This window comes from Triticum aestivum, chromosome 3A (assembly GCF_018294505.1).
Source record: "Triticum aestivum cultivar Chinese Spring chromosome 3A, IWGSC CS RefSeq v2.1, whole genome shotgun sequence".
NCBI lineage: Eukaryota > Viridiplantae > Streptophyta > Magnoliopsida > Poales > Poaceae > Triticum > Triticum aestivum.
This window is the reverse complement of record NC_057800.1, coordinates 665,849,113-665,868,959: the sequence shown is the minus strand read 5'-3', so window position 1 is coordinate 665,868,959 and position 19,847 is coordinate 665,849,113. Positions and strand designations below refer to the sequence as shown.

The 19,847-nt window shown below is 46.3% G+C and overlaps 1 protein-coding gene across 1 annotated transcript; it reads left to right on the top strand.

The window, feature by feature from the left end:
- The first annotated feature begins 390 nt into the window (after positions 1 to 390).
- Positions 391 to 2,482, top strand: LOC123059008 (heat shock protein 81-3-like). The gene is made up of 3 exons (XM_044481671.1): positions 391 to 437; positions 1,267 to 1,300; positions 2,225 to 2,482. Exons 1-3 carry the CDS (start codon positions 391 to 393, stop codon positions 2,480 to 2,482), a joined length of 339 nt encoding a protein of 112 aa, XP_044337606.1.
- The last annotated feature ends 17,365 nt before the right edge of the window (positions 2,483 to 19,847 follow it).

The window sequence follows — 19,847 nt, the reverse complement described above, 5'->3', positions numbered from 1 at the left end:
ACTCCTAAAATCCCTAATTCCTAGGGTTTACTCTTGATGTTTTCCATACTTTCATGTACCACTATCATACTCCAGGATTGCTTAGAATTGCAATTCCACGCTTAGAATCATGACACCATCGAGTCATAGGGACATCTCAAATTCTGAACGAAAAAAAACATTATTGTTTGCTGCATTGCATATACCATTACAGTTCTTGATTGAGTTTTGGACTTGCGTAATTCCATCATCAGGGGAAGCTGATACCCACACAGCCAGCTCGTGCTCACTGTGTTTGACCGCCAGCTCGTGCTCTACTGCGACGAGTACCGATGCCCACACAGGTATGACCTGCGTGCCCCCCATGACCTTGCACCGGTGCTATGGGCGTGAGCGCGCGCGCTTGCTGCAATGTCGGGTGCGGTGGTGTGCTACAAACTTGCGATGGGGGCGGCCAGGTGGTGCGTGGCCATGTGTGTGGCGATATATGGAGCTCCGGAGATTCCTATTGGATTGCCGAGACTTGGTCTTGGTTCTGCCGTTGGCGTGTTGTCATTGCTCTAATCTGGTTAAAACTGTGTGATTCGACTAGTAGCATCAGCTCTTTATCTGGAAAAAGAATACTATCAAGTCCTTAGCTAGATAGCTAACTAGTACAAACTGCAACCCAATAGGAACAGTAGCTTTCATGCACACATCTAGCTAGCTAATTAGTAATTACACTACTAGTATTCAGAAACAACTTCACTTTGAAACTCTGAATCACTTCTCACTGACAGACACTTCACCAAAATGTATCCTGTTCCAAACTCTTATTTGTATCATTATTTACCAAATGTTATTTTATTATTTTTGTTGAACTAATCTTGTCTAAATCATCTCTCTTCTGTAAGTCTTTATGAAGCTTTGGAACTAAGGGATGGTGGATCTGACTACTTGGGAAAGGGTGTTTCCAAGGTTCCATTTGAGTGAATTTTATATTAGCATGAGTAACGAATTCTCGGGCTACAGTCTTAAAGTAATTCTGTTACCTAGTTAGTGTTTGGAAGCAGCTGGAGTGAATGTGGGAAAAGTTGAACAACTTACACATTTTCCTAAAATGGTATTGCTTAATTTGTTTTTTAGCTACTGCAACATTTCTTGAAATGATTTTTATTCTAAGCATTTTTGTCATACTCAATAAGCTAGTTCCTGAATCAAATTTGATAATGAAATGTTTTTGTAGCAAGCTATAGTTAATTAGTTGTCAAGTGTCATGTCCATTCACGCCTCCTCTGGTTTTTGCAGGTCTGGCAGCACCGCCGTGTCGACGATAAAGGTGGTGACCGCGGCAGCGAGCGGCGCGAGTTGGTGGCTGCGGGACTCGACGGCACGACTCATATATGCGCGAGCTGGGCATTACTTTGAGTTCATATATGTGCTTGTCACTCCATAGGTTATAGTGATTCCCTCTGTTTCCTTATATGTTCTTGTAGTTTGGTTGCTTTCCTGTTCATGCATGTTTGTACAGCTATATATAGTTATGCTGTGAGTCTGTCATGCATGTACTGAAATGTAGGAAATGTTTAATACATGTTCACTCTCAGTTGGGATATTGAATTGTACATAGTTATGTGATTCATGTCTGCTTCTTATCTTATTAAGTGATTATCTTTATGTCCTTGCTACCAGTAGGATGGTTAATAGCTTGTTTTGTAGTTATCTACTTTATGCAAATAGCTTCTTATAAGGCAATATAATTGGTTGTTTTGTGCTGCTGGCCTAATTAAACATGATCAGTATGTATACTTGTTTGAGATAGACATTTCATGCATGTTTATGAGGTACGAATTCTACAGATGTCACAAAATATTGGTGGCAAAGTGTCTTCTTATCTTTATATTTACTTAGCTAAAATCTTAGAGTAACAATAACTGTACTTGACAAGTAAACATTAGCATCTTAAATGACCATCTTAAATGATTAGCTAAAATGATGTAGGAGTAGTAGAAACTTCATGGTTGATCCTGATTGCTGAACATGGGAGATGCATCTTCTTTTGCATATCAATTACATAGTAGTACTATATAATGCTTGCCGATGTGGTACATTCAATACTGGCAGCACTGGCCATTAATTACACTGGCCATTTTACGCCAGGCTTTAGATTCTGCCGAGCCAGATCCGTTGACCCGCGGTTTGATTCGTGGCGTGCGAGATTTGTTCCTGGGCTGACGTGGTGTGTTTGCCGGTGTGATTTTCGCAGGCCTTGGACAAGATCAGTACGGTGCCGATGGAGGCCCTCGCCGCCGGCGCCGATGTGTCCATGATTGGGCAGTTTGGTGTTGGCTTCTACTCCGCCTACCTTGTTGCCGAGAGGGTCGTCGTCACCATGAAGCACAACAACGACGGGCAGTACGTGTGGGAGTCCCAGGCCGGTAGCTCCTTCACCGTCACTCGTGATACGTTTGGGGAGCAGCTCGGCAGGGGTACCAAGATGGTCCTCTACCTCAAGGACGACTAGGTATGCAGTCCAATCCTCCTATACTGTGATGGCTTACTCTTCATGTCTTGATGTGGTTCTCTGCTTAGTGTAGCTGTATTAGACTCACTATGAGATGTCCACTCTTGTTTTGTTAAAAAACATGAACTGTTAAGTCATCTATTCGTGGCCGTTGCTTTTGTTCAATATATATGTGTGCTTTCTGATTTGTATGCGTAGGTGGTTATAGGTTGCTGTGATGAATATAAATATTAACAAGTGCTCATGCATGCCGGTATACTAGAGCTAGTTGTATGTGCTCATTACCTTCCTGTTGTCACTTTGTCAGCATCAATCCAATCCAACCCAGCCCAATGAATCTAACCTGCTCGTTTAGTTCTCGCCATCGGTGGTAGCCAACAACTAACCGATCTTAGCTGCTGCCGGCTGTTTGGCATCCTATGTATTTTTTGCTGCTAGTCTCAGAAATAATGCATAAATGGCATCAAAACTGCTTCATGCTATCTCTCGGGCAAAGTAGATGCTAGTTTGGTTACTATCTGTACATCATCAGGTCTACTTGATGCAAGTCTCTATTTTTTGTTTGTTCTATTTTTTGTTTGTCTCTCTTTGACATATTGCTTTTTATTTTTTAATGTGCAGGTTATTTGCATCTTGATTAGGAGATGATGGTGATCATCTTTTGTTGTGGGGAACGTGTTAGATAAAGTTTATGTGATTTGAACCTGCAAGATACAGTTATGTATAATGTTGTGTGAGATAAAAGTTATGTACTTGTGAACATAGGAGATAAGTTATTGATATGTGTTGGTCTGTCTAATGTTATGCGAGATAAAGTTGTGTGAGAAAGTTTTCTATACTTGTGTTATTACTGTGGGAAAGAAGTAGTGTTACTATACTGATTTGAGAATATTGGCTGTAAATAAAAGAGGGCTTGGCCCACTATTGAATTGTAAAAAGGCCCTGTCCAGAATTTAAATTGCACTCAATACTTGGGCTCTAAAAAGGCCATGGCCCAAACTATGCTGGACTTGTTTCTAAAAAGAGCAATATAAATTTCAGATTCTAAAAGGGTTGAGGCCCCAAAAAAAATGGATTGTAAAAGACTGCATCTAAGAAAAAAAAGTCCTAATTGTTGGGCTAGGCCTATTTAGCTAATCAAAGCACAGGGAAAAAATAAATTAAATGGGCTGAATTAATGGGCTCGGCCCATGTAAAACGCCGAATTGGCCGGGCTGAATCTTGTGCCACATCAGCTTGCCACGCTGGATGCCTACGTGGCCTGGGGAGGTTGCTAGTGACCAAAACGCCACAGTAGACGTATTTTGGTCATAAACGTCTTCGACCATTCCAGAAGAAAGGTCACTATAGTCAGTTTATGACGGCCAGCTTTTGACCTTATGTTTTTGGTCACAAAAAGGTCACAAATGGAAATTTGTGACCATTCAGTGACCAATAGTGGTGGTCACAAGTTGACATATTTCTTGTAGTGACTACCCATATCATCAATATTAATCAAGCAGGACGTAGGGTTTTACCTCCATCGAGAGGGCCCAAACCTGGGTAAAACTTCGTGTCCCTTGCCTCCTGTTACCATCCGGCCTAGACGCACAGTTCAGGACCCCCTACCCGAGATCCTCTTGTTTTGACACCGACACCAGGCCTCAACTTGGCAAACCAAGTGCGCCACTGGAGAGATGAGTTGATTTCGATCGAAATCGATATAAAGATCACTAGAATCGGATGCACGGTTTGCAAATGGCAAGCAAAACAATAATGGCACAATTCTGCGATTAACAACACGATACCATCTAGAATGCAACAAGAAACTAAGCTATTGCACTCCAACATAACAACAAAGAACATGGCAGTGATCTACTCAAGATGCTTGACAAAAGATGGACACTGAGCTAGAGCTAAATCACACAAGAGCAGGTCAAACAAGCATGGTAAAAGTGCAGAAGATATCAGCTTCACAGACTTAGTGAAAATACTAACATGCCAGGAATTTACATCAGGGAGCAATGTTTAGACCAAGCCAATAACATGCTACAGGAACAGATCATAGCAAACAAAGGCATGGCATGAATCTAATAAATGCATAGAACAAAAGTCCCTTACTAGCCATAAGCCAAAAAGGCACAGAAGATATGATGGCACCCATGTAAACATAGAAAGTTTCGTAACAGATTCAGACTTAGCAGAAAACTGGGCATGGCATAAACAGAATTATGAAGGCATCTTTGCAAGCTCGATTCACTCAACACAAGGCATTGCATGGCAAGATAAGCATAGCATCAGCAAGATGACATGTTCAAGAAGCCAACCAAGGGAAGAACAAGTTTATAGCATGCTTGGATCAACTACAACAACCATGGCAAAATTGATTAACATGTAAACAATCTGCCGGGAACATTTTATAGCAAAACTAGAGCAAGATTAAGTCGTGCTAGGCACTCCATAATTGCAAACAGGGGAACGGATGGATAGAACATAACCATATGTCAAAATCATCCTTACTGAAGATACTCAAAACAAGCATGGATCACTCTGTAGCATCATGAATATATGGCATAAAAATAACAGCAGGGAAATGACTTAGTGAAATTCTAAGTCCCTGAAATCAGCAATATCACGAGGCTACTTTGCATGCTTGTGCTAGTCACCACATTGATCACAAAAATACATGGCATATACCCCTGTAAAGATATCATGGCATAGCCCAAAACACATGTAGAGCTCATGCCCATATTCAACACACAACAAATGTAGAAAAAATGACAAATGCTCATACTCTGCTAAGAATCAGCACCTAACATTTTATAGCACTCTTGCATCAAAGATTTGGGCATCAAGATGGACTCAAACGAGCATGTGACAATGGAACAAAATGAAGAGCACATCATGATGAACATTTTGATATATTGCACGCACAAAACGGAGCTACGATCACAGAGTTATGATGCAATGAACAGAGGCATGAAAAATTACAGGGAAAAGACTTGGAGGAAATCTGGACCTCCAGATCTAGGGTTTCTGGGCACGGAAGTTGTTGTGGAATTGTCACGGCAGATGTCCTAGCGAAAGGACTTAGTCGTAGGGCCATCGCAACTAGGAAGCTTAAAGGGGTGAATCGGGACAAAGGACACGAGAGATTTTATACTAGTTTGGCCCCTTACGATGAAGGTAAAAGCCTACGTCTAGTTGTGTTGGTATTGTTGGGGTTTCGATCATCAAGAGGCTTAACTCGCCGGCTTGGTTATCGATCTCCTGTTTCTTGCCCTAAGCCGCCACCGGGTCATCCCCTTATATACACGGGTTGACGCCTGGTGGCCTACAGAGTCCCGGCCGGCTCATAATCGTGTCCGGCTCGGTGACTTCCTTTACATGCCTTTCTTTACAAGTCTTTCCTTACATACGGCAGTTCGCAATATTGGGCCTTAAGCCGCCTCTAGGCTTTTGAGCCTTCTACAATATTTGATAAACTATCATCTTAATGTTTACTGGGCTTCTTGTGTAACCCGCCATTGGGGCTGACCCGGCCCCTCTTGGGCGGGTCATAACTGATAGCTACATCCCCAACATTAGGCCCCAGGTTGGAAAAGAGGGGGGGGCTAATCCTACTAGGACTAGGAGTCCTAGTAGGACTTCCACCTTGGCGCGCCCCCTCCTGGACGGCCTCCTCCTCCTCCCCTCCTTTATATATGGGGCGGGGGGCACCCCAAAGGCACATCAATTGTTCTCTTAGCCGTGTGCGGTGCCCCCCTCCATAGTTTACTCCTCCGGTCATAGTGCCGTAGTGCTTAGGCGAAGCCCTGCACGGATCACATCACCATCACCGTCACTGCGCCGTTGTGCTGATGGAACTCTCCCTCGACCCTCTACTAGATCAAGAGTTCGAGGGACGTCATCGAGCTGAACGTGTGCTGAACTCGGAGGTACCGTACGTTCGGTACTAAGATCGGTTGGATCATGAAGACGATCGACTACATCAACCGCGTTAAACTAACGCTTCCACTTTCGGTCTACGAGGGTACGTGGACACACTCTCCCCCTCTCGTTGCTTTGCATATCCTAGATAGATCTTGCATGAGCATAGGAAATTGTTTTAAATTGCATGCTACGTTCCCAACAATGGCATCCGTGCCAGGTCTATGCGTAGATGATATGCACGAGTAGAACACAAAGAGTTGTGGGCGATGATAGTCATACTGCTTACCACCAACGTCTCATTTTGATTTGGCGGTTGAGGGAGTCCTGGATTAGGGGGTCTCCGGACAGCCGGACTATATCCTTTGGCCGGACTATTGGACTATGAAAATACAAGATTGAAGACTTCGTCTCGTGTTCGGATGGGACTCTACTTGGCGTGGAAGGCAAGCTAGGCAGTACGAATATGGATATCTCCTCCTTTGTAACCGACCTTGTGTAACCCTAACCCTCTCCGGTGTCTATATAAACCGGAGGGTTTTAGTCCGTAGGACAACAGCAATCATACCATAGGCTAGCTTCTAGGGTTTAGCCTCTCCGATCTCGTGGTAGATCAACTCTTGTAATACTCATATCATCAAGAATAAATCAAGCAGGATGTAGAGTTTTACCTCCATCAAGAGGGCCCGAACCTGGGTAAAACATCGTGTCCCCTACCTCCTGTTACCATCTGCCTTAGACGCACAGTTCGGGACCCCCTACCCGAGATCCGCCGGTTTTGACACCGACATTGGTGCTTTCGTTGAGAGTTCCTCTGTGTCGTCGCCGTTAGGCTTGATGGCTCCTTCTATCATCGATAGCGATGCAGTCCAAGGTGAGACTTTTCTCCTCGGACAGATCTTTGTGTTCGACGGCTTCGCACTATGGGCCAACTCGCTTGGCCATCTGGAGCAGATCGAAAGCTATGCCCCTGGCCATCAGGTCAGGTTTGGAAGCTTAAATTACACGGCCGATATCTGCGGAGACTTGATCTTCGATGGATTCGAGCCCCTGCCTTGTGCGCCACGCGGTCACGATGAGTACGATTTAGCTCTACCATCGGACCGTATTAAGGAGATCGCACCGGCAGCCGCTCCAAGCCTCAATTCGGAGCCAGTTGCGCCATCCATGGACGGGTGGATAGACCACGTCACGGAGGCCGTATCCTTAGTGACGATCGAGTCAAATATCGACCTTACCCTTCATCAGAGCCGTGTTGCCAAACTGCTGGATCGTTCCCCGGCCACAGACTCCGAACCGCCTGCGCCCGTGCCAATCAAATCCGACTGGGCACCAATCATGGAGTTCACCTCCATGGATATATTTCAGCACTCGCCCTTCGGCGACATACTGAATTCATTAAAGTCTCTCTCCTTGTCAGGAGAGTCCTGGCCGAACTATGTCCGGCAGGATTGGGATGCGGATGACGAAGAAATTCGCCGCCCACCCACCACCCACTTAGTAGCCACTGTCGATGACTTAACCGACATGCTCGACTTCGACTTTGAAGACATCGACGGTATGGACGACGATGCAGGAGACGAATAGGAACCACTGCCCATAGGGACTGGACACCCACTTCATCACATGACGCATACATGGTGGACACACCAAAAGAAAACGACGACGAGGAACGGAAGGACGCAATGAAGGGTTGTCCCCTCGAGAAGCAGTCAAAGCGGCGGCATAAGCGCCGCTCCAAATCCTGCCTCGGCAGAAGCAATGATCATATAGACCCAGCGTTAGAGCAGGGTGAACCATCGCCGGACCACGGCAACACGGAGAATCAAACCGATCAACCCGACTCTGTCAAAGATAATAGTCCGGACGGCGTCACACTGGACAGACACCCGGAGCAACAGAATGCCCGTCAAAAGCTTGTTGCCACCGCGAGGAGTCTAAAAAAGCAGAAGCAAAGGCTCAAGGCTGCGCAAGACACACTCAGAATCAGATGGAGTAAAGTACTCAACACAGCAGCGAAGTACGGCGGTAATTGCCCCACCAAGAGCTACCCGAAGCGGAAGTTGCTACCTAAATTCGATGAGGAGGCCTTAGATCCCCAACAACCAAAAATTAAAACGGCCATCTGGCCGGATAGACGACCTCATGGCCAACATAGAGCGGCAAACAATGCCGCACATAAGCCAATATGCGATCCACGCAAGGGCTCGCATCAAAAGGACGACGCAACCAGATCCATCTATGGACCACGCAAGCGCGCTCCAGCATACGATGCAACACAACAAACATTCGAACAACGCGGTACACCCAGATACTGGGGTGCCGTACACCCCCTATGTTTCACTGACGAGGTGCTGGACCATGAATTTCCAGAGGGATTCAAACCCGTAAACATAGAGGCATACGACGGAACAACAGACCCTGGGGTCTGGATTGAGGACTATATCCTCCATATCCATATGGCTCGAGGAGATGATCTCCACGCCATTAAGTATTTACCCCTCAAACTCAAAGGGCCAGCTCGGCACTGGCTTAAAAGCCTCCCCGAAAGCTCCATTGGAAGCTGGGAAGAGCTCGAAGATGCTTTTCGGGCAAATTTTCAAGGGACTTATGTCTGACCTCCGGATGCGGACGATTTAAGTCATATAACTCAACTGCCCGGAGAGTCAGCCCGAAAGCCTTGGAACAGGTTTCTTACTAAAAAGAACCAAATAGTCGACTGTCCGGACACCGAAGCCTTGGCAGCTTTTAAACACAGCGTCCGAGACGAATGGCTTGCCAGACACCTCGGCCAAGAAAAGCCGAGAACAATGGCAGCATTAACAAGCCTCATGACCCACTTTTGCGCGGGCGAGGACAGCTGGCTAGCCCGATGCAGCACCAGCGACCCAAGTACATCCGAAGTTAGAGATGGAAACGGGAAATCACGATGCAGCAAAAATAATAAGCACCAGAATAAAGAAGACAGCCCGAAGAGCACGGCGGTAAACGCCGGATTCAGAAGCTCTCGGCTAGGTCAGCAAAAGCCGCCCTCTAAAGGCGCCAGAGATGAACTGTCCAGCCTAAACAAAATTTTGGACCAAATATGTCAGATCCATAGCACCCCCGATAAACCTGCAAATCATACCCACAGAGAATGTTGGGTCTTCAAGCAGTCCGGCAAGCTCAACGCCGAACATAAGGGGCAGGATACACCAAGCGAAGACGAGGATGAGCCTCGCGAGCAAAGCACTGGGGAACAGAAGAAATTTCCACCAGAAATCAAAACAGTAAACGTGTTACACGTGATAAAGGGGAGAAACAAAGCGACACTCCCAGATAAATATGCCCAAGGGCTTATCCCCGTGGAGTTCTGCCACTGGCCGTCTGAACGGATCACCTTCGACCATCAGGATTACTCGGCAAGTATCCGACGCGTAGGATGGGCTGCCTTGGTATTAGATCCAATAATTGACGGATACCACTTCACACGAGTCCCGATGGATGGTGGCAGCAGTCTAAACCTGATATATTAGGACACAATCCGCAAAATGGGGATAGACCCAACGAAAATTTGCCACAACAATACTACCTTTAAAGGAGTAACGCCAAGCCCAGGGGCTCATTGCACGGGCTCCCTACTACTAGAGGTTATATTCGGCTTCCCCGTAACTTCCGTAGCGAAAATTTAACCTTCCACATTGCTCCGCTCCAAAGTGGCTATCAAGCACTACTTGGACGCGAAGCTTTCGCTCGCTTTAATGCAATATCGCATTACGCTTCCCTCACACTTAAGATGCCCGGTCCACATGGCATCATTACAGGAAATGGAAATATTGAGTGATCTCTGCGTGCCGAAGAGAGCGCGGCTGCCTTGGCAGCCGCACACTAAAACGGCCTCACCAACTAAAGCATTCGATAGGTCGTCAAGACTACGGACATGGTTAGACGAGTTTGACGCAGCTATATGTAATTCATACAGGTTTGATGGCCACACCCCTATTACAAATACAAGGGGCCCAACGCGCGTAGACAAGTGGCAATTTTTACTCATCTTGATCTATACATGGTTTCTTTAAAACCTACGTTTTTGCACAACAACTTTTCACCTAAGTTCCTCTCTTTTATAGATGACCATCGTGCTACACCCGTCCAGGATACGGCACAACGGAGACACAGGCACAGACGTGCAGCAGGGACCCGTTCAAAGGATTCTTATTAGATTAAGACCCTGCGTCAACCTTTTTTACTGTCTCTTGTTGATACACATCCCTCGGATTCTCAGTACCATTGAGAAGGATGCTGACGTCTTGGCATGTGGCCACGTCAGAACAATGCACGTACCTGGACACCAGGGGATTCTTACAAAGGGCATTGTTTAGGTCCGGCTTACACCATAAAGACCGAATACCTTAGGGAGTGTTCGGCGTCGCGAGTTTGGCCTTATATGCATCAGCTCCGAATCATGTCTTTGGTCAAATGTTGGGATTGCCCGGCTCTTGTGTTTTGCTGCCTTACGTTCCGCTCTATCGGCTAAAGGCGGCACTGGGAGAACTACTGCGATTGTGCCCTGGTTCATCCGGACGAGCACCTCAGTAGAGAAAGCCGAAAACTGATTGTCATGATATAGCGCGAGACTGGTCAACCACTCGATGACCCATCAGACTTAGAATTCCTCCGCCTTAACGAAGGGCCATTTCCTGGCCAGGCAAGTACGCACCCCGAATTCGGATGAGTGCGGAGCCACCAGGGGCTATATAGTAGCCCGACTGTCAAACTCCTATGGCTAAGTGAAAGTGTTAAAGCATTATAGTCCGGTTGCCTAGTTCGCTGCGCTATCACCTCCTTATTAGGACCAAGACGTTGGATTCAGCGTGAACACGCGTCTTCTGCGAACACCCCCGCATTATATGCATGGGGGCTGAAGCCGACGACTGCAATCTTTCAGGTTATACACATGTATACATAAACGGCCGCACATGAGGCATCACAATACTTTCAGGCAAAAGTATAAATACAACCTTGATAAATTTACTAAAACATTGTTTTTACAATGGGAATACATGTCACTCAAACATAATATTCTTCGAGCACTAGGCCTCTATCAAACGAGCACCCTCAAGAACTTCTTCAAAATAGTGCTCGACAGCCACTCGACCTATGGCCGAACCCTGCGCCGCAACAGTGGTAGCATCCATCTCCGCCCAGTATGCTTTGACATGGGCCATCCGCGAGCCTTCTATGCACGCCGACCTCTTCATCGCATTGATGCGTGGCACCGCACCAAGGAACTAATACACCAGGCTAAAATAGTTGTTCGGCTTTGGCCTTTCCGGCCATAGCTGATCCACAACAGACCTCATGGCGAGTCCGGACAACCTATTGAGTTCGGCCCATTCGGCTAGCTGATCAGTCAATGGAAGCGGACGCTCTGGAACATTAAAATGTGACCAGAACAGCTTGTCCACTCCAAGATCTGTTTGATCTTGGAAGTATTCAGCCGCATCGACCGCGGTCACCGCCAAGTCTAGATATACGTCTGCCGAAATCCACAGCCGATCCAGAGGGGCATACCGCGGATCTCCGAACTTCCTCCGCAGCATAAAGGGATTCCCAGCCACAATATCCCTGGCTTCACACAGCTCCTCCTTCTTCGCTCTCATAGCAGAGCGGGTGTCTTTGGTCGCCATCGCGGCCTTTTCAAGGTCCGTCGCCTTCACTCGGTTTTCTTCTTCAAGGAACTGGCAACGGTCGGTAGTGTCTTTTAACTTTACAACCATCTTGGCCATTTTCTCTTTGCTCTCGCAATGCACGGCCTTCTCGGCTCTCAACTCTTCGGCCGCCTTCAAAGCAGCCGCATTACTACTCCTTGCTTGTTCTTTGGCTCGGGCAAGTTCCGCCCAAAGGGCCTCCACGGTGGTAGCTCCATCTGCAGTCACAACATATTAAAGATACTGGCATCACGCTGCTCTTCCTATGTGACATTCACTAGAAAACATCACTTACCCTGTGCCTCGTCAAGCCGCTTGTTAACAAGCTCGATGTCGGCATCTGCCACATCCAGTTGCCGCTTTAGTTCGGCAAACTCATTAGTCCGGCTAGCCACCGGAGCTTCCACCACCTGCACATAAAAGCGGTATGGTTATTACCTGGGACTACGATCCTCTTTTTGCCGCCGTTCTCGGCGACAACCAGCGTCTCAGGGGCTACTATCTACATAGGGCACACCTAAAAATGTGCGGTACTATCACAAATGTATATCATTTTACGTACCTCAAAGCCCGTTAGTAGACTCATAAAGGCGTCATGCAACCCGCTTTCGGCTGACGAAATCCTTTCCATCACCGTGCCCATCAACATATGGTGTTCTTCTGAGATGGTCGCTCGCTTCAGCAGATCCCTCAGTGCGTCCGACCGCATACCAGACGGCGCCGGACTCTTTTGTTTGCCCTCTTCAAGGGCCGGATACTGGGGACTTCGGGTGACCATAGGATTATCTTCTGGCCTCACCGGACCCGGGGAGGCCCTCCGTGACGACACCTCAAGGTCGCCCGCTTCTTGAGCGGGGGAGTCCGGGGGAGGCGTTTCGCTCTCCATCATCTCCGGAAGAAGATCCCCTGAAGACGAGCTCTGTTGAGAAGGGCTAAGATCCGAACTGCAAGATAAACACTTCAGTTATTTTCCTCGGAAGTAAGGTATAATATCTTTACTATTAAGAATTTTTTATCACTTACGGATCGTTAGAGGGCTGATCCCCGCGTAGACTTTGGGCGGCAAGAGCACCCTCCGAGGCAGGACCCTCTAGTGGAGACTTCTTCTCCCGTTTGGAAGCCTTGGTTTTTGGATCTTCAGAGGCAATCCTCTTCCTTCCCCGGAGCGAGAGAATGTCAGATTCTTCCCCTTGGTTATCCTCCTTCACGGAGGCCCTTATTCCCTCGGTTGGAATTGGTAGCGGTGGGGGCCCGCTTTCGCCCTCATTATTCCCCCTTTATGTTCCTTTGAGGGCTCCAGGCAAGGTGCTAGCTCGAGCATCTTTTCTAGTACCGGATTGTGCAAACCCTTAGGAAGGGGGCTGAACATCGAATCATCTTCGCCTTTTTTAGCCAGTCCTGGTCAAAGGGCGATTTCTCAGAATGACGTCATGATAAATGAAAGACGGTGTGTTCGGCTAGAGGGTTACTTACTTGGTTGGTGGTGCAGTTGCTGCTCAGGCCCACGTCCTCGGTAGTATGCGGGCACTCTTGGGGTTCGAAGAATGATTTATACATCTCCTCATGCGTCAGGCCGAGGAAATTCTAAATAGTGCGCGGTCCTTCTGGGTTGAACTCCCACATGCGGAGGGACCAGCGTTTACAAGGCTGGACTCGACGAACCAGCATGACTTGCACCACCGTAACCATACTGAAATCTCCTTCGAATAGATCTTGAATGCGGCTCTGCAGTATAGGCACGTCCTTGGCAGGACCCCAGCTCAGCCCTCTGCTAATCCATGACATCAGTTGTGGTGGAGGGCCCGAGCGGAAAGCAGGGGCCGCCACCCACTTGGCACTTCTGGGAGCTGTGATGTAAAACCACTCCCGTTGCCATAACCCGGACACCTCTGGAAAGGAACCCTTTGGCCATGGAGCTCCAGCGATCTTGCTTATTAATGCGCCTCCGCACGCTACATGCTGCCCCTCGACCATCTTCGGCTTCACGTCAAAGGTCTTGAGCCACAGGCCGAAGTGAGGGGTAATGCGGAGGAAAGCCTCACATACGACAATAAATGCCGAGATGTGGAGAAAGGAGACCGGGGCTAGATCGTGGAAATCTAGCCCGTAATAGAACATCAAACCCCTAACGAAGGGATCCAGAGTGAGGCCTAGACCTCGGAGGAAGTGGGAGACGAACACAACGTTCTCGTTGGGTTCGGGAGTAGGGACGACCTGCCCTCGGGCAGGCAGCCGATGCGAAACCTCGGCGGTCAGGTATCTGGCCTCCCTCAACTTCTTGATATCCTCTTCCGTAACGGAGGAGGGCATCCACCGGCCTTGAAGGCTAGATCCGGACATGATTGAAGGTCCGAAGCACCTGACCTGGGCTTTGGGTGTTAGAACTCAAGGCGGGGGAAGGATTAAATTGAGCATGGGAGGGAAAAAAGTAAAAGCCTTTTCCCTTTATAAAGAGGGTGAATATCAAGCGTCCTCCTAGTGGCCGTTTGGGACTTGCCTAAAATCTAGGAGTCCTAGGCACGGTTGGGTTACCCACGAACGTATTGATGAGAATCCCGTAATTAGGGGAACACGATCTCTGCTTTGACAAGACGTGCCAAGAAACCGCCTCTCGTTATGTGTGGAGCTGGTTGAAGAAAAACGGTTCGAATAAATCACCGAGCCATGGCCTGATGTCATGTTGTCGAAACGTGTCAGCAGATTAGATTTGTGGAAATATTATTCTCTCTACGGTGGTATGTGGAACTTATTTTGTAGGGTCGGACACTATACTTGTATTCAAGTTCTTCCGGGGTGTATTCGAAGGAGGAACCCGTCTTGCAATGCCGAAGACAATACTGCGCGCTGGACTCGACGTCATTGAAGCCTGGTTTAGGGGCTACTGAGGGAGTCCTGGATTAGGGGGTATCCGGATAGCCGGACTATATCCTTTGGCCGGACTGTTGGACTATGAAGATACAAGATTGAAGACTTCGTCTCGTGTGCGGATGGGACTCTACTTGGCGTGGAAGGCAAGCTAGGCGGTATGGATATGGATATCTCCTCCTTTGTAACCGACCTTGTGTAATCCTAACCCTCTCCGATGTCTATATAGACCGGAGGGTTTTAGTCCGTAGGACAACAACAATCATACCATAGGCTAGCTTCTAGGGTTTAGCCTCTCCAATCTCGTGGTAGATCAACTCTTCTAATACTCATATCATCAAGAATAAATCAAGCAGGACGTAGGGTTTTACCTCCATCAAGAGGGCCCGAACCTGGGTAAAACATCGTGTCCCCTACCTCTTGTTACCATCCGCCTTAGACGCACAGTTCGGGACCCCCTACCCGAGATCCGCCGATTTTGACACCGACAGCGGTATTGTTGGATGAAGCGGCCCGGACCAATATTACATGACCATGTTCATGAGACCGGTTCTACCGACGTGCTTTTACAAACAGGTGGCTGGTGGGTATTTGTTTCTCCAACTTTAGTTGAATCGATTTTGACTACGGGCAATCCTTGTTGAAGGTTAAAACAGCACACTTGATGAAAAATTGTTGTGGTTTTGATGCGTAGGTAAGAACGGTTCTTGCTAGAAGCCCGTAGCAGCCATGTAAAACTTGCAACAACAAATTAGAGGATGTCTAACTTGTTTTTGCAGGGCATGTTGTGATGTGATATGGTCAAGATGTGTTGAGATATAAATTGTTGTATGAGATGATCATGTTTTGTAGAAGTTATCGGCAACTGGCAGGAGCCTTATGGTTGTTGCTTCATTGTATGAAATGCAATCACCATGTAATTGCTTTACTTTATCACTAAGTGGTAGCGATAGTCGTGGAAGCAATAGTTGGCGAGACGACAATGACACTATGATGGAGATCAAGGTGTCAAGCCGATGGCAATGGAGATCGTGACAGTGCTTTGGAGATGGAAGTGAAAGGCACAAGATGATGATGGCCATATCATGTCACATATTTTGATTGCATGTGATGTTTACCCTTTATGCATCTTATTTTGCTTAGTACAGCGGTAGCATTATAAGATGATCCATCACTAAATTTCAAGGTACAAGTGTTCTCCCTGAGTATGCATTGTTGCTACAGTTCGTCGTGCCGAGACACCACGTGATGATCGGGTATGATGAGCTCTACATTCACATACAACGGGTGCAAGCCAGTTTTGCACGTGCAGAATACTCGGGGTTAAACTTGACGAGGCTAGCATATGGATATCTAGCCTCGGAACACTGAGACCGAAAGGTCGAATGTGAATCATATAGTAGATATGATCAACATAGTGATGTTCACCATTGAAAACTACTCCGTCTCACGTGATGATCGGCCATGGTTTAGTTGATATGGATCACGTGATCATTTAGATGACTAGAGGGATGTCAATCTAAGTGGGAGTTCTTAAGTAATATGATTAATTGAACTTTAATTTATCATGAACTTAGTCCTGATAGTTTTTGCATATCTATGTTGTTGTAGATCAATGGCCCATGCTACCGTTCGCTTTAATTTTAATGCGTTCCGAGAGAAAGCTAAGTTGAAAGATGATGGTAGCAACTAAACGGACTGGGTCCGTAACTTGAGGATTATCCTCATTCCTGCATAGAAGAATTACGTCCTGGAAGCACCGCTAGGTGCAAGACCCACAGCAGGAGCAACTCCGGATGTTATGAACGTCTGGCAGACTAAAGCTGATGACTACTCGATAGTTCAGTGTGCCATGCTTTACGGCTTAGAATCGGGACTTCAAAGATGTTTTGAACATCATGGATCATATGAGATGTTCCAAGAGTAGAATTTTATATTTCAAGCAAATGCCCGAGTTGAGAGATATGAAGTCTCCAATAAGTTCTATAGCTGCAAGATGGTGGAGAATAGTTCTGTTAGTGAACACATACTCAGAATGTCTGGGTACCATAACTACTTGACTCAGCTGGGAGTTAATCTTCCTGATGATAGTATCATTGACAGAGTTCTTCAATCACTGCCACAAAGCTATAAAGGCTTTGTCACGAACTATAATATGCAAGGGATGGAAAGGATAATTCTCGAGATCTTCGCGATGCTAGAGGCTGCGGAGGTAGAAATCAAGAAGGAGCATCAAGTGTTGATGGTTAACAAGACTACTAGTTTCAAGAAAAAGGGCAAAGGGAAGAAGGGGAACTTCAAGAATAATAACAACCAAGGTGTTGGTCCTGGAAAGAAGCCCAAGTCTGGACCTAAGCCTGAAACTGAGTGCTTCTATCTCAAAGGGACTGGTCACTCGAAGTGGAACCACCCAAAGTATTTGGTGGATACGATGGATGGCAAAGTGAAAGGTATATTTGATATACATGTTATTGATGTGTACCTTACTAATGCTTGTAGTAGCATGCGGTTATTTGATACTAGTTCTATTGCTCATATTTGCAACTCAAAACAGGGGTTGTGGGTTAAACGAAGATTGGCTAAAGACAAGGTGATGATGCGTGTTGGAAATGGTTCCAAGGTCGACGTGATCGCCGTCGGCATTCTACCTCTACATCTACCTTCGGGATTAGTTTTAGACCTGAATAATTGTTATTTGGTGCCAACATTGAGCATGAACATTATATCTGGATCTTGTTTGATGCGAGACGGTTATTCATTTAAATCAGAGAATAATGGTTGTTCTATTTATATGACTAATATCTTTTATGGTCATGCACCCTTGATGAGTGGTCTATTTTTGTTGAATCTCGATCGTAGTGATATACATATTCATAATATTGAAGCCAAAAGATGCAAAGTTAATAATGATAGTGCAACTTATTTGTGGCACTTCCGTTTAGGTCATATTGGTGTAAAGCGCATGAAGAAACTCCATGCTGATGGGCTTTTGGAATCACTTGATACTTGCGAACCATGCCTCATGGGCAAGATAACTAAGACTCCGTTCTTCGGAAGAATGGAGCGAGCCACTAACTTATTGGAAATAATACATACTGATGTATGTGGTCCGATGAGTGTTGAGGCTCGCAGCGGGTATCGTTATTTTTGACCTTCAAAGATGATTTGAGCAGATATGCGTATATCTACTTAATGAAACATAAGTCTGAAACATTTGAAAAGTTCAAAGAATTTCAGAGTGAAGTGGAAAATCATCGTAACAAGAAAATAAAGTTTCTACGATCTGATCGTGGAGGTGAATATTTGAGTTACGAGTTTGGTCTTCATTTGAGACAATGTGGAATAGTTTCTCAACTCACGCCACCTTGAACACCACATAGTAATGGTGTGTCCAAACGTCGTAACCATACTTTATTAGATATGGTGCGATCTATGATGTCTCTTACTGGTGCCTCTTGAGCACTGCGTTGGTTTTCCCCAAAGAGGAAGGGATGATGCAGCAAAGTAGCGTAAGTATTTCCCTCAGTTTTTGAGAACCAATGTATCAATCCAGTAGGAGGCTACGCGTGAGTCCCTCGCACATGCACAAAACAAATAAATCCTCGCAACCAACGTGATAAGGGGTTGTCAATCCCTACACGACCACTTACAAGAGTGAGATCTGATAGATATGATAAGATAATATTTTTTGGTACTTTTATGATAAAGATGCAAAGTAAAATAAAAGCAAAGTAAAAAGCAAAGGAAATTACTAAGTATTGGAAGATTAATATGATGAAGATAGACCCGGGGGCCATAGGTTTCACTAGTGGCTTCTCTCAAGAGCATAGGTATTCTACGGAGGGTGAACGAATTACAGTTGAGCAATTGACAGAATTGAGCATAGTTATGAGAATATCTAGGTATGATCATGTATATAGGCATCATGTCCGAGACAAGTAGACCGACTCCTGCCTGCATCTGCTACTATTACTCCACTCATCGACCGCTATCCAGCATGCATCTAGAGTATTAAGTTCATGAAAACAGAGTAATCCCTGAAGCAAGATGACATGATGTAGAGGGATAAACTCATGCAATATGATGAAAACCCCATCTTGTTATCCTCGATGGAAACAATACAATACGTGCCTTGCTGCCCCTACATCAAGGGCACTTCTCCCATTGCAAGAAAGATCAATCCAGTAGGCCAAACCAAACTGATAATTAGAAGAGACTTGCAAAGATAACCAAACATACATAAAAGAATTCAGAGAAGATTCAAATATTGTTCATAGATAGACTTGATCATAAACTGACAATTCATCGATCTCAACAAACACACCGCAAATAGAAGATTACATCGAATAGATCTCCACAAGAGAGGGGGAGAACATTGTATTGAGATCCAAAAAGAGAGAAGAAGCCATCTAGCTAATTACTATGGACCCGTAGGTCTGAGGTAAACTACTCACGCTTCATCGGATGGGCTATGGTGATGATGTAGAAGCCCTCCATGATCGATGCCCCCTCCGGCGGAGCTCTGGAATAGGCCCCAAGATGGGATCTTGTGGATACATAAAGTTTCGGCGGTGGAATTAGGGTTTTGGCTCCGTATCTGATCGTTTGGGGGTACGTATGTATATATAGGAGGAAGGAGTACGTCGGTGGAGCAACAGGGGGGGGGGGGGCACGAGGGTGGAGGGCGCGCCTAGGGGGGGTAGGCGCGCCCCCCTACCTCGTGGCCTCCTCCTTTGTTTCTTGATGTAGGTTCCAAGTCTCCTGGGTCTTGTTCGTTGAGAAAATCACGTTCCCGAAGGTTTCATTCCGTTTGGACTCTGTTTGATATTCTTTTTCTTCGAAACCCTAAAATAAGCAAAAAACAGCAATTCTGGGCTAGCCCTCTGGTTAATAGATTAGTC

Excerpts from the sequence above, each read along its gene's own strand:
- LOC123059008 (XM_044481671.1), top strand. The coding sequence starts at position 391 with ATGTCGGGTGCGGTGGTGTGCTACAAACTTGCGATGGGGGCGGCCAG. Across the intron at positions 438-1,266 it reads CTTGCGATGGGGGCGGCCAG|GTCTGGCAGCACCGCCGTGT; the intron begins GTGGTGCGTGGC and ends TGGTTTTTGCAG. Across the intron at positions 1,301-2,224 it reads CCGTGTCGACGATAAAGGTG|GCCTTGGACAAGATCAGTAC; the intron begins GTGACCGCGGCA and ends TGATTTTCGCAG.